Below are 25,349 nucleotides of genomic sequence, written 5' to 3' on the forward strand. Positions count from 1 at the left end.
GCCCGAAACATCAGCTTTCCTGCTCCTCTGATGCTGCTTGGCCTGCTGTGTTCATCCAGCTCTACACCTTGTTATCTCAGATTCTCCAGCACCCGCAGTTCCTACTATCTCCTTCCATTTTCTGTCTTCTCATAACGTAAGCTGTGACTCATGTTAGATGTAGCTCAATGGATGTTGATGCTATCCAATACCTCAATAAAAGGGTCATTCTGCTTGTGTGAAACCAAACAACATAAATAGATTATTCATTTATGGGCAGAGGGGGAAAATTGGAGCTGAACATAGTCCTATTCCCATCTACATTTGTACAACTGCTGCAATTGGGGTAGTCATCAGGAGCACAGAACCCATCTGAGTCATCTGTAGCCAAGGACACTGAGGGCAATAAGATTAGCTAGCACCCCACTGGCTCAAAATTGACCATAAAGCCTTATGTTCTGTATGATTCGGTCATATGCTGACCTCATCAATTAAACTAGTAAACAAGGATTCAAATAATTTTTAAAGTTTTTTTCTTTATGTATTACCCGGCTAGGGAAGTACAAATCACAATTTACTGTTAACACACATTTGTGGCTTTAGTTTAGAATATCCATACTAAAATCGTTAGGTGTAAATTTCACTGACTGACAAATTTACATTCAAATGAATTTTAAAAAATAAACCTGGTTTAAGGAGTCTGTATTGAAACAAAGGGAATTATTGAACTATACTGCATATTGTCTGGAAACATTATACTTTCCAGAATAATCTCCGTGCTACTCCATAAACTTTTACATGGTACAGAAAGGTCACATTATAGGATTACAAGTACTGTATATTACTGAATGATTTGACATATTTGTTCCTTAAAGCCATAAAGATCTTTTGTCTAGGTATTTTGCAGCTTATTAACCTCTAAATATAGAACATACGACAGAATGGTGCAGTATTAATGTCTCATTTATTACTGCTTGACCAAAACAGAGTCATAATCTGCAGCGTATCCTCATAGGAATGCAATTAACTATGTACATGCTGGGGTAACTTTATACTGACTGCAATCTGGAAACAATTATATGTTATTAATTATTACTTACTTAATGCTTACCTACTTTGGATTTGCACATAAATCATTCTTCTAATTTAGTCAACAGTGATGCTTTGCTATACCAATCATTGATAGTGCCAGAAATTTTGTTGTCTAACTTCTACTATGCATCAATTCCATCAGGACTCAGTTAAGATTGAAGTCCCACTTTTATTATCAAATACAGCATTTATAGGAACTTTTATGTGTTTGCATTTAGGCTGATCAGATTTCTGGCTTCCACACCCGTTCAGTTCTGTGTGTACCAATATGGAACAGTGCCCATCAGATAATTGGTATGTATTTAGTGATTCCTTCAATTAGTTTTAATTTTATTCCAACAATTAATTTGATACATGTTTTGAAATGAATATGTTCTTGAAGAGACAAATAACAAAAGAGAAAAACCTTTTCCTGGGACAAGTCTGGTGGAATTTCCAGCCGTCCCTGTTATGCTGATTTCCTCTTTATTTCCGCAATTCACAGCCAAGTTGTGTGAGTGGCAAAATGCAGTAAAATACAAAAATTAGATGTCCCTCCATGGAAAGCAAAGGAAAAGCTGACTGTTTGGTTCTGTCTCCCTCATTTGAATACTCTTTCTATTAGCTGATTGTGGAGCAGTACTGAGGATTGATTTACTTCCAGGCAGTGCTATTCTGTTTGAAGAAAACCCATATGAGCCAATAAGTGAGAAATGATTAATCCCATGATGAACAGGATGTGTTGGACATCACTGATACACGCCTTGAATGGTACAGGAGTGACAGCTTTTCGTGGAGATGTAGCCGTATCATAATGTGGCCAAACCAAGCAGTATGCATACAATTTGTACAGTTTAAACAAAATATCAGGGCAGGACTTATACAGTTAATGGTTGGGTCCTGGGGAGTATTGCTGAATGAAGAGACCTAGTGGTACAGGTGCATAGTTCCTTGAAAGTGGAGTGTCAATTAGACAGGGTGGTGAGGACGGCGTTTGGCATGCTTGCCTTCGTTGGTCAGAATATTGAGTACAGGAGTTGGGAGGTCTTGACGTGGCTGTACAGGACATCGGTGAGGCCAATTTTAGAATCCTGTGTACAATTCTGATCGCCCTTCAATAGGAAGGATGTTATTAAATTTGAGAGGATGCAGAGGGTGCGGGGACTGGAGGGTTTGAGTTATATGGAGGGGCTGAATAGGCCAGGGCTTTTTCACTGCAGCATTGGAGACTGAGGGGTGACCTAATAGAGGTTTATAATATCATGAGAGGCATGGATAGGGTGAATAGCCAAGGTGTTTTTTTGAGGAAGGGTGAGTCCAAAACTATAGGCATAGATTTATGGTGAGAGGGCAAAAATTTAAAAAGGACCTGAGACTAACTTTTTCACACAGAGTGTGGTGTATATTTGGAATGAACTGCCAGAGGAAGTGGTGAAGGCTGGTACAGTTACAACATTTAAAAGGTATCTGGATGGTGTGTGAATAGGAAGGGTTTAGAGGGATATGGGCCAAATGCTGGCAAATGGGACGAGGTCAGATTGGGATGAATGGTTGGCATGGACAAGCTGGACCAAAGGGTCTGTTTCTGTGCTGCATGACTCTATGACTCTAAGATCTGTCCACTCACAAATGTGCTCAGTGGATCCTTTCAGAACTTACTGGCAGAAGGTCGCTCGTGCTCTCTCTCTCAGTACTACATGCTGTGTAAGACAAGGAATCACATAAAGAGGAACAAAAGCAAATATGAGTTCCTTTAAAGAGAAAGTATTATTCTTTTCAAAAAGAATTCTGCAAAAATGATAATATTCATATCAGTTTCTTTAAACATCATATTAAAACAATTTATCTTTTGATTTTGTAACTCAGTAATAGGCTTTCAGGTCATTACGTGTGCGAATCACAATTATTTAACTTTCAGGTGTGGCACAGGTCCTCAATAGGCTTGATGGAAAGCCATTTGATGATGATGACCAGAGACTGTTTGAGGTAAAGAAATCAATTAGTATTCCCTTATTTCGAGACAAGCTGTAGCATAATTTGAGACAATTTTGTAGCATAAAAAATATACTGGCGTAATTTAGACTGAAAGCCAGCAAACTCCATACTATTGTCAGTGAATAATATCCTGCAGAGAAGTTAAATTTTGAGAGCTCAAACTATCATAAAAGGGTTATATGAGTTTGATTATACAGGGTGCAGAGAAGAATCGACATTGTTTGATTGACATCTCTTTTTAAGGTATTTATTTTACAATCTCTTATGTCAATGTCTCTATTTATTTTCACAAGCCCAAGAGGTACAAAGTGCTTAAAGTTGCTGTAAATTATACATTTTTATTTGATTGTACTGTCATAGGTAATAGGCCAGATGTATTTGAAATAATTTTGCATAAATGATTTTTTAAAGCCATTTCACACATACTCTTGTTACTATAGGATTCGTTGGTTCTGTACATAGTATATAATGCGTAAATGGGCATGGAAAAGTGGGAGGCATGAATCGTTATGAGATAACATGTGATGGCATTGGGTTGACATGGATGGGGCATGGAAAAGACATTTTGAAGTTACCATTCAAAAAGTTCCTGAATCCAAACCATGGTTTAGTTTGAGATTCATGAACCATTTTGAATCCATGAAAATTGCTGGGGTTTAAGAAATGCCTACCCTTGTGATGGAGCCTGGTTGGGAGTACATGGCAAATAAATTTGGGATGCCAAGAAAGGTGTGGGAAGTCTTAGAATCTGATCCTAGCTGACATTTTTAACTGGCTCCAGAATCCTTCCAACTCTGCAAAAATCTGGCCTGATCTCCTTCCCTTTTGGACTATTGCTCTTACAAAGAATTTCTTGTGATTGTGTTTAATGCCTGTGGCTATACTCATTCCAGACACTGCATTGATTTCCAATCACTGCTTTAAAATGCTTCTGAAATTTTCCAATGATCTTTTCAGTCTAAACCCTCCTTGCTCTTCATGCTTTGTAAAGCTCATTTTTCTTTCTCGATCCATTTCTGATTGTTCCGCAAAGTGTTGCACTACATTGCACTGTATTGTAGTAAAAGCATTGTTCACATGAAGAACAATGCTTTTATGAAGAATATTTTATTTGCTGTCTAGACTTCTAACTTCTGAGAAACACAAAGGGCTCACTGTTTAAGCTTAGATGTTAATTAATATTTTGGGCTTAATTTTGTAAACTCTTATCAGTGATTTCCCTGAATGGAAAATTGCACACAACACACCCACAGTCGGTGTGGGACCTCAAAAACTTATTTTTAGCACATACAGGAAATCAGTCAACAAGGAAGACCCATTTCTGGCATGCACTAGTGAATGTTTTTGGGAGGGTAAGGGATGTAGATAGAAATAGAATATGTAATATTCCATTTTAAATGCCTTAATTAAGCTAGTGTTTAATTAAGCTGTACCATTCCAAACATAAAATTTACAAAATGTACATACCAGTACCATTAAATATTTGTCTGTGCCAATGTAAAAACAAGTGATAAAGTTATAAAGCACTTCATTTTAATAGGTTTAGTCATATTTGAAATTAGAAAGTATTAATTTCATTACAGCATCTTATTACAGTGGACAATCATCATTTACATTTGCAATTGCAAAGTTTTCAACATGTGAAAATATTTGAAAGAAGACGTTAATACGTCAGCAAAGTATTTTCAATTTATTTGATTAAAATTTTCCATTTCTTAGCATTCATCATAAAGTTCAGAAAAACAGGACCAGTTTGCAGGAAGAAAGGGGACTGAAATATTTTCAATGTTTTAGAACTAATTTTTTTTCTGCATTGTATTTCTTTTACTCATTCACGGAACATGGACATCACTGGCTGGAATTGTACTTATTGTCAATCCCTAGTTGCCCTTGAGAAGTTACATCGAACATTTTAAGAAGTTGTCACATTCCATATATAACTTCAATTCACTGTATATAGGCTTAGTTGCAGATTGCTGAAAATCAATCACAAGAATTATTTTATTGAGCAACATTCCATGGAGACAATTTATAATGTTGATGTAACCAATTCAATTTGGTAGTTACAGAATTGGAGAAGTGTTCGCCATTAAACATAACAGTAGATAGTTAAAAGCACAAATTACTGCTGTGCTTTCTAGATTGTGATTTTATTTTCACCAGATCATTTTTTAAAGACAAAGAAAATAACTTCTAACCCTCAAAATCTGCATTATAATTTCAGAGATTATAATAGTCTGTGAAATCAGGTGGGTGAAAAACAAATAAAATATATTTGAAGCATAGTAGTAATCAATATATTGAGAAGAACGAGAAAACTATGCAATATGCCCCAATTTTGCACTGAGACTTTTTTGTCACAATCTGAATTGAAGTGATAAAAGTAAACATTTTCGTGTCAAGCAACGACTTTAAAATTTAGAGCCATTATTATTAATACAGAGTCTTTGACTATACAGAAAGATGACACAAATAAAACTTACATTTTGATCAATTACGTTTCTGTTGATACCTGTTCCAGGCATTCGTAATTTTCTGTGGACTCGGTATCAACAACACCATTATGTATGATCAAGTGAAGAAATCCTGGGCAAAGCAATCTGTAGCTCTTGATGTGAGTATCTCCTCAACTTTATACATTGATCTCAAATAATAGTCTTTCTTCTATATATAACATCATTATAATAAACTATCGTCACATTTGGAAACCATTATGATTTATGATGGTTGTGTAGTTGCATGAAGGAACTGATAGAGTGGCAACATTTCAGTCAATGAAACAAAAACCAACCCAGTCGCGAACCATTTCAACTCCCCCTCCCATTCCTCAGACGACATGTCCATCCTGGGCCTCCTGCAGTGCCACAACGATGCCACCTGAAGGTTGCAGGAACAGCAACTCATATTCCGCTTGGGAACCCTGCAGCCCAATGGTATCAATGTGGATTTCACAAGCTTCTAAATCTCCCCTCCCCCTACCGCATCCCAAAACCAGCCCAGCTCGTCCCCGCCTCCCTAACCTGTTCTTCCTCCCACCTATCCCCTCCTCCCACCTCAAGCCGCACCCCCATCTCCTACCTACTAACCTCATCCCGCCCCCTTGACCTGTCCGTCCTCCCTGGACTGACCTATCTCCTCCCTACCTCCCCACCTACACTCACCTTTACTGGCTCCATCCACGCCTCTTTGACCTGTCCGTTTCCTCTCCACCTATCTTCTCCTCTATCCATCTTCTATCTGCCTCCCCCTCTCTCCCTATTTATTTCAGAACCCCCTTCCCCTCTCCCATTTCTGATGAAGGGTCTAGGCCCGAAACGTCAGCCTTACTGGTCCTATGATGCTGCTTGGCCTGCTGTGTTCCTCCAGCTGTACACCTTGTTATCTCAGATTCTCCAGCATCTGCAGTTCCTACTATCTCTGCTGGAGAAATTCGGCAGGTCTGGCAGCATCCGTAGAGCAAAACAGATTTAATGGCTCGAGTCCAATGTGACTCTTCTTCAGCTGGAAATTTTAAACAGAAATCCTGTCAGGGAGAAGAAACAGAACTTCCTTAAACCGTGCATACCTGGCAAGGAAATGGCAGTGAATTGAACACTCAAGTAATAAGCAAAATACCGCGGATGCTGGAAAGCTGAAATAAAAACAGAAAATGCTGGAGAACGTCAGCAGGTTTGAAAGCAACATTTGTGTATAGCGAAACAGTTAACATTTTGAGTTTGATCTGGCTTCTTCAGAACTTAATAAATCACTGGACTTGGAAGAATATAACAAATTGTGCAAACTCAATGTGCTTATCCTGCTGTTTCCATAGATCAAATTGGAAAATTATGAATGCATTTTCTGTAACAAGCAAGGCTACTGTCAGGATCTTAATTCAAGAATGGGGCAGATTGAGAGGTGTCACTGATATTCATGTGACAGCCAGGAAGAAGCCAGAGGCAATAAACCTCAAGCTGCAGTGACCTTGATTGCAACAGACAATAATATGCTGTGACAGACAGTTGTGGGTCCTTATAAGAAGCAACACTACTCTGTGACAGTGTCCCTGAAGAATTCAAGCCTCTTTGTGCACTACACTTCAAACAGCTGTAGATATGCAGCTCTGGGTCTATTTTGTTTATTGAGATGAAAAAAAATCTTTCTAACAAGGTTCCTTCTGTTTGATCTCCCTCAAGCTCAGCTGTGTTTGTTCTTCTAAATAGTTTGTTAAATGTTGTGTGGATTTCTGTCTCTATCACCCCTTCAGGTAGTGAATTCAAGAAACTCCCACCCTCTGGGTGCAAAACAATTGTCTCAAATTTCCTTTAAATCTCCAGCGCCGTACCTTAAATTTACTCCTCCTTGTTATTGACCCCTTTACAAAGGGGACAAGTTTCTTCCTATTTACCTTAACTATGCACCTAATAATGTTGTACAGCAACCAGAACTACACACAGTACTCCAGCTGTGGATTAACATTACATAAAACTCCATCATAACCTCCTTCCTATTTCATTCAACACCTCAACAAATAAAAATGAGTATCCCAAATGTTTTCTTAAAACCATACCTACCTGTCCTACTTCCTTCAAGGGTTATTGGACATACACACCAAGGTCCCTCTGATCCTCTGCACATCCTAGGGTCCTACCATTCAAATTGTACTCCCTTATCTTGTCAGTGCTTCCAAAATTCATCACCTTATAATTTTCAGTATTAAGTTCCATCTACCATTGTTCTCACCATCTTACCAGCCCATCTATGTTGACCTGTAGTCTAAGGCTTTCACTATATACAATACTACCAATTATTGTGTAATCTGCAAACTCACTGATCATACCTCCTACATTCATATCTAGATCCTAAATGTATGCTACAAACAGCAATGGGCCCAGTACCAAACATTATTGTGTATCACTGGATTCAAATTTCTAGTCACAAAAACAATGTTCAACCAGCACCCTCTACTTCCTACCACAAATCCAGTTTTGGAACAAATTTGCCAAATTTCCCTGGATCCCATGGTCTCTTCTTCTTGACTAGATTCCCATGCAAGATCTTGTTAATAGTCTATGTAGACTATATCCACTGCACAACCCATATGTACATTGCTAATTACCTCCTTGAAAAGTTCAAACAAATTTGTTAGCCATGATCTTCCCCTAAGGTTTTGGAGTAGATTTGTAGCTTGGGTTGTGGGTGTTGAGGTTGTTGAAGTTGGTTGGCTCGCCGAGCTGGTTTCTTGTTTCGCAGACGTTTCGTTACCGTGCTTGGTAACATCCTTAATGCAGCCTCCGATGAAGTGTCGGTGTGTTTTCCCGCCTGGTTTTTAAACTCTGGGGTCCGTTGAGATGAATTGCCTCACTTCCAGGTTTCCTTCATAGTGGAATGTATATGGGGTCGAGTTCAATGTGTTTATTAATAGCATGCTTCGTGGAGTGCCATGCTTCTAGGAATTCTCGTGCCTGTCTCTGCCTAGCCTGTCCCAGGATCTTGGTGTTGTCCCAGTCGAAGTGGTGGTTTTCCTTGTCCATGTGGATTGAGATGAGTGAGTATTGGTCGTGTCTTTTTGTAGCCAGTTGTTAGTTGTTGTTAGTTTACTTGCTGTTTGTCCGATGTAGTGTTTCTCACAGTCTGCAGGGGATCTTGTAGATGACATTGGTCCTGTCCATGGCGGGGAGTGGGTCCTTGGTTTGGGTGAGCAGTTGTTGTAGGGTTGACGTGGACTTGTGTGCCACTCTGATGCCCAGCAGTCGTAGGAGTCTTGTGGTGAGTTCCGACGTGTTCCTGATGTAGGGTAGGGTGATGAGTGTGTCGGGGCGTGTAGTCTCTTGTTTGCCTACAGGAACGGCATCAGAAAGAGACTACACGTCCCCGACACACTCATCACCCAGAAGTGAGGCAATCCATCGCAACGGACCCCAGAGTTTAAAAACCCGGCGGGAAAACACACCGACGCTTCATGGGAGGCTGCACTGAAGATGTTACCAAGCATGGTAACGAAATGTCTGCGAAACAAGAAACCAGCTCGGCGAGCCAACCAACTTCAACAACCTCAATGATCTTCCCCTGATAAAGCCATGCTGACTATCCTTGATTGATCCATACCTTTTGAAGTGGATATTAATTCTGTCCCTCAGAATTTTTTCCAATAGTCTCCTTACTACTGATGTTAGACTTGCATACCTGTAGTTTTATAATCCATCCCTATCACTCTAGTTGAATTAACAGTACCACATTAGCTATCTTCCAGTCTTCTGGCACCTCTCTATGGCCAGAGAAGATTTGAAAATTAATGCTAAAGCCCCTGCAATCTCTGCCCTTGCCTCTCTGGGACTCATCTCATTTGGGCCTTGGGATTTATCCACTCTTAGCCTGTGAAAACTGCTCATACGTCCTCTCTATTCATGATAATTTCTTCAAATATATCACAGACCCTCCTCCCTGATTTGTATATCTATGTTATCCTTCTCTAAAGTGAGTACAGATGCAAAGTACTAATTTAAACCTTAACTTACATCATCCAGCTCCACAAACAGACTGCCACTTTGGTCCCTAATTGGCTCTATTATTTCCATGGTTATCCATTTGCCCCTAATATACTTAGCAAATGCCTTTGGATTTTCCCATATATTACTTGCCAGTGTTTTTCATGCCCACTCTTAGCTTTCCCAGTTTCTGATTGAAGTAACACCCTCCAAGCTTTATCCTCATCTAGGTCTTCTATTAGTTTGAGCCCTCAGTATCTACCATAAGCTTTTCTATTTTCTTTATCCAATTCTGTACATGCCTTGACATCCAGGTTCTCTAGACTTTTTGGTGCCACCCTTTGCCTCTACAGGAAATTGCCAGCCCTGTGCCCTCACTATTTCCTTTTTAGAATGACTTCCACTGCTCTGATGTAGATTTTTCTATAAATAGTTGCTCCTTGCTCACTTTGGCCAGATTCTGTATTTTCATGTTAAAATTGGCCTTCTCCTAATTCAGAATTATTACTTCTAGTCCATTTTTGTTCTTTTCCATAACTACCTGAAATCTAACTGAGTTATGGTCACTGACCCTGAAAAGGTTCCCCCACTGACGTTTCTTCCACTTGCCTGACTTCACTCCCTAAAATTAGATCCAGAATCATACCCTCGCTTGTAGGATTTTCTATGCGCTGATGTAAAAAGCACTGCTGGATACAGTTTAAGAATTCCACACTCACTAAGTCTTTCACACTTTGTCTATCTTAGTTAATATTGGGAAAGCTGAAATCCCCAACTATTATTGATGTACTATTTTGACACTTTTCTGTCCATCTATCTCATCCTAACTGTTTGGGCGTCTGTAGTACTTGCCCTGCAATGTCATTGCTGCCATTTTGCTTTTAACTTCGATCCAAATGGCCTCAATTGATGAGCCTTCTAAAATATCATCCCGCTTTATTGCAGTAATTGACTCCTTGATCAATATTGCCACTCAAACTCCCCTTTTACAGATAACCCTCCCCTTTCCTGCCTGAAGGTTGCATATCTCAGAACACTGAGCTGCCAGTGTTGCTCCTCCCTCAACCATTCCTGTAAGGTAATGATAGTATCATATTGATATAAATCAGCAGCCTCAACTCATCTGCCTTACCTGCAAGACTCTGTGCCTTACAATAAATGCCAACCAAACTTGCATGACCTGTAAAATGAAAGAAAGCACTAAGGATGCTGGAAACTTGAAACATCTGTGAGAGAAAGTGAAGTTAACATTTCAGCTTCAATGACTCCTCTTCAGAACTGTATGACCCTTTATACTTTAATTTGACTATACGCACACTGCCTTCCAGATTGACTAGGCTTTTCCTCTATACTCAATTGTGCATCACCTCCTTTTGTACCTTCACTTTGAATACCAATACCCTGTCAAATTATTTTAAACCCCCAAAAGCAAACTAGCAACCCCTCCCTAACAAGGATGTTGGTCCCTTTCCGATTGAGACACAACTAGTTGTTCTAGCTGGCCGTACCTTCCCAGAAATGAAAGTGATCCAGGAATCGAAAGTCCCCAGCCCCCACCTCCACTCCTGCTCACCAGGAGATGGCACCATAAGCAAGTCAGAGATTAAAATCTTTGAGGTCCTGCTTTTCAATCTGCTTCTTAACATCCTAAATTTTTGATGCAGGACTCATCCTCCTTTCTACCTTTGTCATTGGTGCCAATGTTTTGGTAACCATTTGTACCACAGCCTCTGACTGTTTACCCTCCTCCATACCTGCAGCCATTCAGTGACATCTTTGATCCTGGCCTTAGGAACGCAACACGCCATCCTGGAGTCATGTTTGCAGCCATTGAGATGCCTGTCTGTGCTTCTCACTATTGAGTCTCCTACCAGGGTTGCTTGTCCTATCTTGCTCCACCCACCACCTTGTAAATTTAGGCTCCTGCAGACTTCCAGAGGAAGTGTCTCTCTCGCTATTTTTTGTTATCCATTTGTGGGACGTGGACATCATTGGCTAGTTGTAATTATTTCCCATTCCTAGTTCCCTTTAAGGTGTTGGTAAGCTGCTGCCTTAAACTGCTACGATCCATGTGCTGCAGGTAGACCCACAATGCTTTTAGGGGGACCATTTCAGAATTTTGACCCAACAACATGAAGGAACGGTGATATAGTTCCAAGCCAGGATGATGAGTGGCTTGGAGGTGTTGCCATTTGTAAACCTGAAAATTGAAAATCAGAGTCATGCTCCAATAGAAAAGTCACTGAATTCAAGATATTTTCATTTGTACATGAGGTTATAATTGCTTATTATATTTTAATAGCTTTTCAGTATGAACCATCCTTGCAAAAATAAAGACAAGATTCCTGACATAAAGAACGGATTCGGGTATTCATTGTGCTATTGCATCATGGGTGTTAAAGATCTTTCATTGTTTAATTCCAACATTTTCCTCCAAGGACACTTGTATAATAATCTGCATTTAGGAGCACCTTTTTTGTAGAGGATTTTGGAACCAATTTTATATGCAGCACCTAATTTTGTTTAATTCTATTGCAGGTCCTTTCATATCATGCTACATGTTTAAAGACTGAAGTAGACAAATTTAAGGTAGGATTCATCAATAGTGAAAGTATGTCGTGCCTCATGCTGATTCAACTTTCATTTTTTGCAGAATGAAATGTTTTGGCTCCCAGGAGTTAGTAATAGAGGAAGATTAATCTGTGGAGAATGCATCAAAGGATTATTTAAAATTCTAAAATTGTAGGAACAATACTTCACATGGATAGCATTTCAAACAGTTTTAAGTATTCCTGGTTATTTCCAAAATGATTAGCTTTCTGCTTTATAAATGATGAATAGGCATAAGAGGATTAATTCCACTAATTGTAATTAAGAAAAAAACATAAATCATGATGTTAAGATTTTGTGACTATATATGCTAGCCCACAGTCGGAAATACCCATCTATCAGTTACAACAGCAACAAAAAATCTCAAGAGATTTAACAAGTCATAGGCTATGGATAATGTCACCAGAATTTTGAATTTTTAGCAAGTAAGTCAATGATCTTGTTTTCATTGTATAACAACCTTTTCACAATAAGCAAAATGAAACCCCTACAATCAGAGACCAGTGGGAGTCAGTGAATAAAAAGTCTACTAACAGAGTATTGCCCTAATAAAAGTGGACAGTTCTTATTTCTTAATGGAAAACTTTCTCTGGCTATCATTTTTGAAAAAGTCTTAAAGATATTATAGATAGCGCATCTATTGCCATTTAATAAATATTTCACTGCTTCTATGTTAGTGTATTCACCAATGTGATAAATTTGGAGTAGCTCCTGGTATTCTAACCAGATGAGTATACCTCCTGGAATTCTACATTTACATTTGCCTGTTGACAGAGTATAAAATGATCCTGTTGATCATGAACTGTGAGTAAACTACTTGAAAAATTGCAAGAGATGTCCAAAATGTACAGCCCTGAGAAGTGAGAACTAGATTAACACTTGCTGGCAGGATCTAATCATTCATATTGTTGAAAGTATTAGTCCCTTATTTAAGGCAAAGTTCACCTACAAACTTGACAACAGAAGTATAACAAATTACAAAGTAAGCATTGTTTTGTCTAGTTTTGTCCTTTCTATATTACTAAAATACTTTATTATTTAGATTTAAGATTGTACTCATGAAGGTAGCAAACTTTACAGGAATTCAAGTCTAAATATTGATCAAGGTACTTCTGTAGGGAATTGGAGTAGAATTGAGTCGTGAATAAGTGATCATTGTTGTTTTGTCTGCAAAAAATCCTCGAACAAGACGAAATTGTTCAATTTGGGTGAACATCTGCTTTTCTTCTTAGGTTCTGCTCATTGGTCTAACATTTTGTTGAAACAGTATAACATCAGCAATTAAAAATAGAAAATGCTTGAGCAACTCAGCAGGTCTGGCAGTATCAGTGGAGAGAGAGGCAGAGTTAATGTTTCAAGTCCAAAGACTCTTCTTTGGAACATTAGCAGCATATACTAATGCAGTTTTATCTGGCACTGAGTGTGTGGCACCAAAAAATCCTTTATTTTTGTAGCGTTACTGCGCTTGATCTAAAGCTGGCTTCATCAGACATAAAGTTTAGGAGCCTGCTCTGCACTGAAGAACAAATTAATGTAACCTGGAAACAATTTAAGGGCTTGGCCAACAAAGAAAATATTTTAAGTCAATTTGCTGTGTTATATTTTGACACGTCTCTATGGCAGGTGGGACTTGAACTCAGACCACCTACCCCAAAGATGGTTGGAACACTACCACTTGCCACAAGATCCCTTTGAATGCTCATCTAAAAGACATAGTTTTCAATCTTTTCTGAAGAAGGGTCTAGGCCCGAAACATCAACCTTCCTGCTCCTCTAATGCTGCTTGGCCTGCTGTGCTCATCCAGCTCTGCACCTTGTTATCTCTAGTTTTCAATCAAGTTGTTTAGCTATGTTATGATATTCTTGCACGGTAGGTGATAGTTGAACCCAGATATTCTGTCCCAGAGGTAGGGATTCTACCACTGTGCCACAGAGTGGTTGTCTATGTGTACATTGTATGAAAGGGTCATTAAGGCCACAACTGTTAAGTTATTTCAGGACATGCACCTGGAATGTCCAAAACTCATTTCAAATTCAGTAGACAATTCAAGGTTCAAGTATGTTTCAAGGTGCGTGGTGTTTTCAAAATATTTTCCTGCTATTTCCCTAATTTTTTTCTTTTGTGCAGCAGAAATGTGTAATTGCCAATGATCTTTTTACAAATGGTGCATGGTACAAAGGAATTCTGCATTTACCTGCATTACTTTCTGAAAATTGCACGCCATACACAACCTCTAGATTTTTCTTTGAGATATTTGAAGTCGCAAGATCTTTCTCTTTTTTTCTGCTTAGGCAGAAAAAGGAATTTAAGACGATTGAGTCAAGCAGGTATGTTAGCTGCAGTATGTAATTTTCCCTTCATTGTAATCCAATGGAGCTTTCAGAAAATTCTGTGTGCAGAAATAATTTCTCCTACAGAATCAAGAATTAGCTGTATTGTCACATGTACTCACATGAGCACAGTGAAAACTTTACAAGTCACCACTATGGCTCAATCTTAGGTAGCAAGGTACCTAGGTACAGATGCATAAGTACAAATACTTAGGGGGGAAAACTTAGAAAAATAAAGAAATAAAATAAAAGGTGTAACAGAATAAATGTGGCCACACAACTGGATTAACAAGCCATTGTACATATACAGCCAACCTCCCACCAGTTTCAGTGGCACATCCTGAATGCCTGCTAAATGACTGTAACCAATGTACTGGGCAGTAGACTGCCATCACAAACACCAGCCAGTAGGATAATTATCCTGCGTGTATTACATGAAAAAGACACAAAGCCTTGAAATTCCTTAGTGATCCTCAGCAGATTGCATCCAGTGGTGTACTCCAGTGCCAGAGCTTGCAAATCAACAGGTTCGGATCTCATTTACATGAGTTGCACATATGTAAGCGCTACCAGTGCTGTAGTTTGGCAGCCCATAATTAAAATAAGGCCCAAGGTCAAATTTACCAATCACCCTAATTGCCCTTTGAGCTAAGAAGCTGATCTACCAAAACTAAATAAAACTTAAAACTGACATCTGATGTTGGCCTCATTAGCAAGATTCATAAATTACCTTTAATTAGCTTGCAAGTCACCACTCACTTGGCATGCTGCTTCAACTTGCAATCCAGGCAATAGGAAATACAAGCATAGGTGATGTCCACTCCTTGGCTGTTCATTTGTTTTATCGGGACTGGACAAAAGATTAATCCTATATAAAGCAAGCAGAATGCTTTCAGAATATCGGAGATCTGCACAGGTTTGTGTTTCGAGCTTTCAACTTGATACAGCTAATGGTCAACATGGTGTTATTGTTGTGTACTCTGCTGTAAGTGAGACCACTTCTTCCCAATCTACTGCCTGGAGTGAAGGTACAGCTTGTTTAGTTATACATGGGTATCGGCAGTGGCGAACATATGTCTGTCATTCATGTTCTCCATATTGAATTCAGACGACAACTGTTCTCTACATATTCTAAGTTGCCACATTGGCTGACTTTTGTTATCATTGAATGTTTGTACTCTGAATGGCACTCCAATTCTGAAATCTAGCAATGACTTAGAACTTTCAACAAAGAGAAATTTAGCTTTCTTTCATTTCGCCTTAATTTTGTTTCCCACGTCTATTATTACATCCAGTTTCAGTAGTTTTTTCACTATTAGAATAATAGTTTGTATGCAGTGTGACTTTAGTTTTTTGACTGGACTGCTAGTCTTACCTTCAACAGACATATTTCATCACTCAAGGATTGCCTTGTGCAAGTTGGTGTTGGATTTGCTCTAATTCTTTAGAGAGTTTCACTGGCCTTTCCATTGACTGTGGAGATGATGTACAGTGCTGATTTTCTCAATTTTTTGCAAAAACTGAATTTCTCACACATGCTTTGAGGACCATTGTCATTCACTGCAGGGTTTGGAGTGCAATAATAGTTGAAGTGTGCTTTCAGGCACTCTACAATCTCACTTGTAGCCATTAACATCTTCTGGTCTAACTCCCAGTAGTCAAAATTGTAGTTGACTATGACTAGGTAATTAGTTTTGGTGAAAGTGAAGAGGTCTGTTCCAAGCTTCATTTGTGATCTGTCTGGGATGTCTATGTATCATAAGCAGCCCTTTCATTTGTTTAGCTTGGAGTTTATTATAATCACTGCACTGGCTGATGTGGTCCTTAATCTCATTGCTCACGTTTGACTGGTAAAGCGGTTTCGTGCCTTTCTCAGTCCAGACTCAATTCCTTAATGGCTTTCAGGAGTATTCTTCAGTATCTCTTTTCTCATCTCCTATGGATAATGACTGTTTCATTTGTACAAGATGCTGTTTTGGGCTATCACTTCTTCTTTGTATGCCCATTACTCTCGCTTATAGCAATAGTTGTGTCCTTGATGCTTCTAGGCCATTCTTTCATTACAGCTACCTGCAGTACCTGGAGAGTTCAATCTTGTTGTTTAGATCATATGATTTGAGCAGGATACTGGTTTCTCAGATTCAGTGTTACTGCTAGCTTGATGACTTCCAGAGCATGTCCAGCAGATGGTTCTCATTGAATCTTGAAGATTTCACTCTGCGCCTTAATATCCTCCACTTTCTTCACAGGAAGTACTGCTCATGACAGTGACTTTCCTAAACACTCCAGTCCAAAGAAATTATACTCGTATTACACGCTTAAAGTTTCTGCTTAATTGTCTCCTTCCAGTTGCTTTCTCTTGAATTGTGATGACAATTGTATAATTTGTTTCCTCACTCTGATGACAGGAACCTTTCACAAGTCTGATCACCTAAATGTTTCAAGTCTAACAAACTGAAGTTCTCTAGCCCAAACTGTCCTTGCTAAGAAATTCCATATATGAGGGAAAACATCACTATTGCAGTGACTGGTTTTTCTGGACTGGGATAACATTAGGTGGGAAACTAAAAACTTACTCCTGAAATCAACTTCTAACTTCTCTCGGCTAAAACTCTGGTGTTTTCTAAGCTGGACTGATTTAAATCCACTGACCTAATGTGTTTACACTGTCTATCATCAACCCTAAAGTGTAAACATTTTATTCTACTAACACACTTCAGGGATTTTTAAGGTCTTAGCGAAAATTTGTAGCTTGGGTTGTTGATGCAATTGTCCATTAGCTCGATGAACTGTATCACATTGCAACACCCCAGAACTCTGGCGAATGGAAGAGGAACACCTGCACAAAGTATTTACTGACAACAGATACACAAGACGTTTTGCCTGCAGCTGCCTACAAAACAAATGACAGTCAGAGGACACGGTACAAAAGAAGGTATTTGCAACACTACCCTACATTAAAAATATATCAGAAATGACAATCAGACTCCTAAGACCGCATGAGATCATGATTGCACACAAACCTCTATCAACGCTATGTCAAACACTCAAGACCCCATACCAACAGAAACAGACTAATGCGAAATACAGAATCCCATGCAGTGATTGCAATAAACATTACCTTGGACAAATGGGGAGGAAATTGATGACCAGGATACACAAACACCAGTGAGCAGTAAAACGCCACAACCAATTTTCAATTGTCTCAATACACACAGACAATAAGGGCCATCAGTTCGACTGAGACAAAGTGATTATACTGTGATAAGTGAACACCAGACATGCAAGGTTCTCAACACAAGAGTCCAGTAACAAACACATAGAAATAGACCCCGTATACAGACCGCTGCTAAAACACAGAACAGAAATGACAAGAGCCACCACACCAGAGTATCATATAAATTCGGACCGGGGCAGAACACCGATGCTTCGATTAGAGGTGGCACTGATGATGTTGCCTAGAATGGTAATGAAATGTCTGTACACCACGGAAAAACCGGCTCAGTGAGCTAACGAACAACTGCATCCACAACCCAAGCTACAAATTTTTGCTAAGACCTGAAAAACCTGTAGGCGCAGCATGTTAAAACAGGCCCGACAATGGGAAGCCTATGCCACCTAACAAAGTGCTACCCACAAACAAATCCAATTCCTTCATGAATGCCTCAGGAACTGGGTGCTGCCTTGCAGCGTAAAATAGAAACTACCATTAAACAATCCACAAGCAGGAAGAATAGCAGAGCAAAACAGCCGCAGAATGCCACCCCGGCAATGGTCACAGATCCCCAACCGCCTCCACAGGTATAAGCGGGAAATTGTGCATCAAAAATCTTTATACCAGAACTCGACCAACCAACAGTGGATCACAATACTGGAACAAGCCATTAACACTAAACAACAGAGAACTAGAACAAGGAAAAGACTCAGCCTACAGGAGGAACTTAACCAGACTAACCCACCAGGACAACATGAACAAAGCAGACACATGGGTGAAGAACCTATCCGACAGACAACTCACAGGTACAGAAAAAGCCGCCCTGATAACTACTGCCACAAGGACACAAGAAAAACTGACTTCTTAGCAGCACTATAGTGCTGAAACCCAACGAACTCACTGACAAAATTCAACAGGTCATCAGACAAACAGTAGTCCCAGCAGTTAACTATAAATACAAATCAGACACCTTCAGCACAGCAGAGACAAAGGCCCTAGAAAGACTGAAGAAGGATAAAAACCTCATAATTCTACCAGCGGACAAAGGACAAACGACCATGGTTCTGAAAAGAACAGACTACATCGAGAAAGCACAGGCACCGCTCGAAGATACAACCATATACCAACAGGTGGCGTCAGACCCCACACCACAGCTGGAGAACAGGATTAACCAGACACTCAAGAAATTTAAACATGCAGGAGAATCATCAACGCCGACTATATCAGAATTAAACCAGATGGCTCAAGCACCCACCCACCCCCCACCAACAACAACCCCCCCACCCACCTCTTCTACGGACTCCTCTAGATACACAAACCTGGAATACCTCAGACCTACAGTCTCTTTACCAGGCACACTTACACACAAGAGATAGTAGGAATTGCCGATGCAGGAGAATCTGAGATAACAAGGTGTGGAGCTGGATGAACACAGCAGGCCAAGCAGCATCAGAGGAGCAAGAAAGCTGACGTTTCGGGTCTAGACCCTTCTTCCGAAATCTGTGATGGCCATATACAGCCATATACTAGCAGATCAATTACAATGGCCTCCAATCCATCGAGATCACTGAATATTGATACTGTTTCAGAGCAGTGGAAATGCAAAATGGCATGCGAAAACCATCTGTTGCTCCCAATGCGTATAGATGATACTGTTTATAAGATGTTGCTTTCATCCAGGTTCTGTTGCTAATTCTTCACAATAACAGCAGTAAAAGCCTTTCTTGGCAAGTTGTGGGAAAATTGCATGGTTAATGAGATCTTCCTTAAAGCTTGTAGCATTCTTTTGCTAGCACTGGTTGGGCGGATGCTACTGTTATTTGCTCAGCATTTTAAATTAATGATGTAGCCATTTCACAGTTTTGTCAGTGATAATGTGGAAAAAGCAATCTAATTCTGTCTCTCATTTCCCTCCATTTCCACGACAGATAAGGAGTGAAAATGCATAGACATTAAGATTCACCCAGTAATTCAAAGTTACAGACTGATTTCTTTTTATTTACTTGATGTTTCATTCAATGGCTTGTTCTCTCACAGCTCTGAATACTCACACTGTCAGCTGCACCACTTTGACACTTTTGCAGGTGTAGTGTGTAATACTGCCAAAAGATGCACACAACAGCATGTATAATGGAGGTAGAAGTCACATTACTACGGCAGGCTTGCCTGTACTTTAATACAATTGTATTAAAGGAATACTCTGCACTTGCCTGGATGATTATGTTTCTAACAATACTCTTAAGTTCAACACCACACATGACAAAGCAGCTTGCTTGCTTGGCACCTCATTCATTCTCTCTTACATTCACTCCCTTTACAGCAACAGCAGCAGTCTGCACTGTGTACATGATGCACTGCAGCCTCCTGTCAAGACTCATTCAGCAGGGCCTTCCAAACCTGAAAGTTCAACTACCCAGAAGGACAAGAGCAACAATTATTTTTATTCATTCATGGGAATATGGACGTTGCTGGCTAGGCAGCGTTTATTGCCTATCTCTAATTGCCCACAGGGCAGTTAAGAGTCAACCACATTGCTGTGGGACTGGAGTCACATGTAGACCAGACCAGGTAAGGATGGCTGTTTCCTTCCCTAAAGGACATCAGTGAACCAGATGGGCTTTTCTGAAAATCAGCTATTGGTTCATGGTCATGATTAGATTCTTAATTCAAGATTTTTGTTGCATTCAAATTCCACCAACGGCTGTGGTAGGATTTGAAACCAGATCCCCAGAGTGTCTGGATTAACCATCCAGCGATAATACCATTAGGCCATCGCCTCCCCTTCAAGGTGCATGGGAAGATCATTATCTGCAAGTTTCCCACAAAGTCTCACACTATTCTGACTTGGAACTGTGTCACTGTTCCTTTTAATGTCACTGGATCAACAACGTAACAGCACTGTTACACCACAGGGACTGCTGTGGGTTAGGGAGATTTCTCACTACCACTTTCTCCAAGGCAATTGAAGATGAGCAACAGATGGTGGCCTTGCCGGAAATACGCACATCCCATGGAGGAATTTTTTAAAAATCATATTTATTGTTTCAGTAATCATCACCTGCATTCTATTGAAGTTCTTGCTCAAGGTATCACGAAACCAAACAAACTAGAAGGCCAACTAGAGTTCCAACATCCTACCCTTAAAAGGTAAATCAAGACATAAATTTTGGTCAGAATCTGAAGTCACAAGGTAGATCAACATATTCAATAGGTTCAATAAACTATCTTTACAATGTGAAAACTGTAATGAAAAATACAAAACTGTTGCTATTAAGTTGCTGTGTGCTGTAAGATCATTTTCCTGATCTTGTCTACCGTTATAATGCACTGTGGAATGTCATTCTTGTGTGTCCAAGCTGTGATTCTGGAGCAGTCATCAGGCTGTGCACAACAATATTTTCTCTGAAAGAGGGGCAGACACATTACAGAATCTCTTACACTTACAATCTCTTACAATCACATTACAGCTGGGTTTTAAATCTATTTTCAAATGATTTTCAAGCAAAGACAAAGATTAATGGAAATCTGAATCTGCATTCCATTGACCGTGCTGTTCAGTTTAAAGGTCATGCTTCTTGATCAACTCTGGCTTACGGTCTCTTCAGCTGTCCCAAAGAGCCATTGAAATATGTATTCACCTTTCCTTATCACATCTGGGCAAAGTAGGGTTTTCTTCAGGTATATACATCCCTTAACCTGCATGTGTGCATGCCTGTGCAGCCAGCTGAAACCTATTGTCCAGGTTCTCCCCTTTAAGATGCCACCAATGGATGGTTAGATAAAAGAACTAAAGGTGCTTTGTATTCAACCAAGCACACTGTGCCAGATGAAATCATTCATTGCAACTCTCCAAAAAAAGTTCCATCTTAGTTATCTAGTGATTCATCTGTTTTTATGATTACATTTATTCAGTTATATTATTGTATATTTCTGGTCCTGAGCCATTTATGTTGCCTTCTGCCTAAAGTATTTGGTTAGGTTTTGCTATGAAAATACAGATGAGGCTATCAGCACCCATTTAGTTATGTGCAGGTCAGACAGCAATGTCTGGTGGGTGCCCTTCTGTAGTTAATTGCAGAAACCTGGAAGTCGCTGCTGAAGATGGCATTTTCCAAAAACGTCTTAAAATCATCTTGTCATTCAAACACACCGAACAATGTGAGCTTGCTCTTCTTGCTTCAGATACAGATGAAACTAACCAATAAAAATGCAGCTCACACATTTATATCTAGATCCCTTTTTAATGATGTAGTAACATTTTGATTACTACATAACACCTCTCTGGTACTGCAAGTTGACATTTACATGTATAGAATCTTATTTGTGTTGCATTTGATCATTGGAGATTTAAAACAAACTATTTTTTTCGAACCATGTCTCTTACTTGTGTAAATCCAATCTTTTCTGTTCTTTGATTTTGCATCAAATTTAATATTGAATATCTCTTTTTCAATCCACATGCCCAGCTTCAGATTCTGGGTCACTTTGTAATAATTCTTCAATCTGATAAACTATCACAGTTACTCAGCATGGTCATACGGGTCCTAGATGATCTGTAGAGGGTGCTGTCTCTTTGCCATAGCTGACTAACAATGAAAAAACCTATTTAGAAAATCTAGCAGAAAGCATGAGTTTAACAAATGCTGCACAGAGTAAATCTGACCCACAATGTTATGTTAGTCAAGAAAACAGCCATCCTTTGTTCTAGCCAATAAAGACCAGGTGGGTAAAATTTGTTATCACAAGTAGTGCAACAGGTGATCACAGTGAGTCAGCAACTCACTTCACATCAGGCCACAAGTCAGTGAAAAAGAAAACTGCATGTGGTTTAAACTCTTTCAGCCTCCTCAATGTGACACTTTACTAATCCCCTCGTAACCAGTTACTGCAGTTCTGGGGACAGTTCCATCAGGGTCTGATGGTGGCTTTGCGCTGCTTGGAATTGCAATCCTTCTATCTACCAAGTTCAGATAGGTGACTGATGGGACCTATGTGTAGTTTGTTTACCATCTGCCTCAGCTCACAACATCTGGCGAATATTTCCTCTGAAAGAGGAGCAAACACATTACAGGATCTCTTACACTTATAATCTCTTACAATCACATTGCAGTTGGGTTTCAAATCTATCTTCTGATGAATTTCAAGTAAAGCTTACCAGAAATCTGAATTTGGGACACAACTCCCAAGTGGGAGTCAGATTTTACCCATTAAATGTAGTCCTCAGCCTGGCTAACTCCACATCATATCCATACCACCCACATCATCCATGAAATATACCCAAAATAAAATCAATACAAAGGTTGCTGGCGAATATTTAATAATAAGGCAGTTTGCTAGTTGAAAGAAGAAAATAGGCCTCTCGTGAGGTGTATTGTTGATGAAAGACAATATCCAGGGCCTGATTTTCCTTCCAGGGGTAGGAAATAGATACCAAGATTCCAGCTCTTAATCACCTACCCGAAGGAAAGAAGCGACAGTGTCATATTTCCAAAGGTCAGACTGGTCATTGGCTAAAGTGGATCTCAGCGACTGGTCACTGGCTGTGGGTGAAAGAATTGAGGTGGATCAGAAAGGTAGTGGGCCAATTTAAATCCACCGCTGCAGTTTTAGCATTAGAATTAGAATTAGGTTTTGTTGTCACATGTACTCAAATACAGGGAAACATGAATACAGCGAAAAGTGTACAAAGTTGCCATTACCAGCACCACCTTAGGTACAAAATCTTAGGTATAAATTAGATAAATGAAAAAATGTTAAAAGATCAGCATTACAGTCCTTATAAAGCTAGGTACAAAGGTACCAAGGTACAAAATCTCAGGCATGAATTTAAAAAAAAACAAATAAAGGTAAAAGGTCAGCATTATAGTCCTCCTAAAGCAGGGATTCTGTGCTTGGCTTCACCTCAAGGCCGGAAGTCCATGATGGGCTTCATCGAGGCCAGGAGTCCGTGCTGGGCTTCCTCATGGCCAGGAGTCCATCGGGTCTGTCTCCACTGGGCTTCCTCGAGCCTGCTCTGTCTCAAATCTCTACCATTGATGCCATGTGTTACTGTGGCTGCCTTTCACCACCAAGTCAGAGAGGTACAGCTGCAGTATGTGGGAATCAGATAATCCCTGATATTAACAGTGTCCTGACAAGATCCATGCCAATTCCATCCACCTCGCTGTGCAGCAGGGGCATGTGCGCTGTGCACTTTCTTCCCCATCCTCTGAACTCTTTCCACTCAGCGATTCAAACTTCACTCCTCTCTGAAGGACCTCGCTGTGGAGAATACAACAAATCAACACAGACCTTTGCAGGAGTACACTGCAGGGCATCAACAAACCAATCCGGGCCCTGGAACTGCATTGACAGAATGTTGCTAGAAGCCTGCTCAGTGGAGGTCCTGATGAAGCCAATGGCTTTGGTTGTAATGCGTCTGTGTCGCAGGTCTTCATTGAAACTGTATTCTTGAAGGATTTCCTTATAATCCATCCACAGCCTCTTTCCCTCTGGCTTTAAGAACACTGCTGTTCGAATTTTATATTATTCAACCATTTTCAAAGTACTGCAAGGAGAAGACTGTAGTAGTCTTCATCTTGGGTCTAATAAACTACAAGTCTTTGGTAATTCTGGCCCTTTGAATTTAATTTAATTGTCAAAAACCTGTAACATTCATAAATTGATTTAAATATTAATAAAATCAGCATAACATTAAAAAACTCAGCCATCATGTTCATTTGAAGTATAGCTTGGGGGTGGGGGGTATTGCAAGCATAAAGGTATTTATTACATCAAGAAGGGAGGATATGGATTCTTGTAGAGAACGGTGCAATAATATGGCTACAAAAGGTTTCAGTAAATTAAGTTAATATGTAAAGAAACGTGTATGCAAGAGTAAAAAAAAAGGAGACAGAAAGAAAAAATATACAGCATCCAAAACTCCAGATCTGAACATTATTATTCTACAGAACTGATTAGCAGCCAAGCTAGATGCGAATTCTCAGCTGTCAGGAATGCAAAAACTCATCCGCTTTTCATGTTGACTGTCAGAACATTCACTATTCATATACTGAGCAGGCAGCTAACCAGGACATCCAGAATTCCTGTGCGCTGTTTTGTTTTTGGATTTGCTTTTTTCATTTCTATCAACGGGCAATATTTCCCAGGATTCAAAAGCAGTATGCCAATTCTTCCACTTTTTTTTCCGTCTCAAAATCTCCTGCAGTTCTGATGCCTGGAAGCTAACTGATTTCTAACCACTTTAATTTGCAATATCAACATAATAAATGACTCAGATATTTTTAATCAACCTGTTCAAACATTTTATGGCACATCGGCAGATGGGTCTTGAAATTGGACCTCTGGCCCAGAGGTAAGGACATTACCACTGTGCGATAAGAGCATTAAGACTCTAAAAATACATTGATTTAAAATGTGTTTCTCATTATGAAGGGGCATTTAAACTGTGAGATTGAGGGATAGAAAATGGTGTGCTCCTTTTTGGGGGCATGAGACCCATTTGCTTCTACTGTTGCCATGGAGACAATCAGCATGCAAGGTTTAACTGATTGTAGCGCTGATCCAAGCAGAGGTAGCATGTCTGTAGGAGCAAGTTACCGCAGATGCTGGAATCTGTACTGAAAACAACAAATGATGAAGAGTTATCTCAACTTAAAACGTTAGCTTGCTCTCTCTCCATGG

The 25,349-nt window shown here is 39.7% G+C and overlaps 1 protein-coding gene across 1 annotated transcript in view; it reads left to right on the forward strand.

Moving 5' to 3' along the window:
- LOC109932547 (dual 3',5'-cyclic-AMP and -GMP phosphodiesterase 11A-like) overlaps nt 1-25,349 on the forward strand; it is a 293,291-nt gene that overhangs the window by 180,202 nt on the left and 87,740 nt on the right. Inside the window, exons 8-11 of the mRNA XM_048599206.1 lie at nt 1,290-1,365; nt 2,969-3,036; nt 5,567-5,659; nt 12,051-12,101. Coding sequence (XP_048455163.1) covers nt 1,290-1,365; nt 2,969-3,036; nt 5,567-5,659; nt 12,051-12,101 — 288 coding nt within the window. The remainder of the gene's footprint in view (nt 1-1,289; nt 1,366-2,968; nt 3,037-5,566; nt 5,660-12,050; nt 12,102-25,349) is intronic.

Source organism: Rhincodon typus, chromosome 7 (assembly GCF_021869965.1).
Source record: "Rhincodon typus isolate 14 chromosome 7, sRhiTyp1.1, whole genome shotgun sequence".
Classification (NCBI taxonomy): Eukaryota; Metazoa; Chordata; class Chondrichthyes; order Orectolobiformes; family Rhincodontidae; genus Rhincodon; species Rhincodon typus.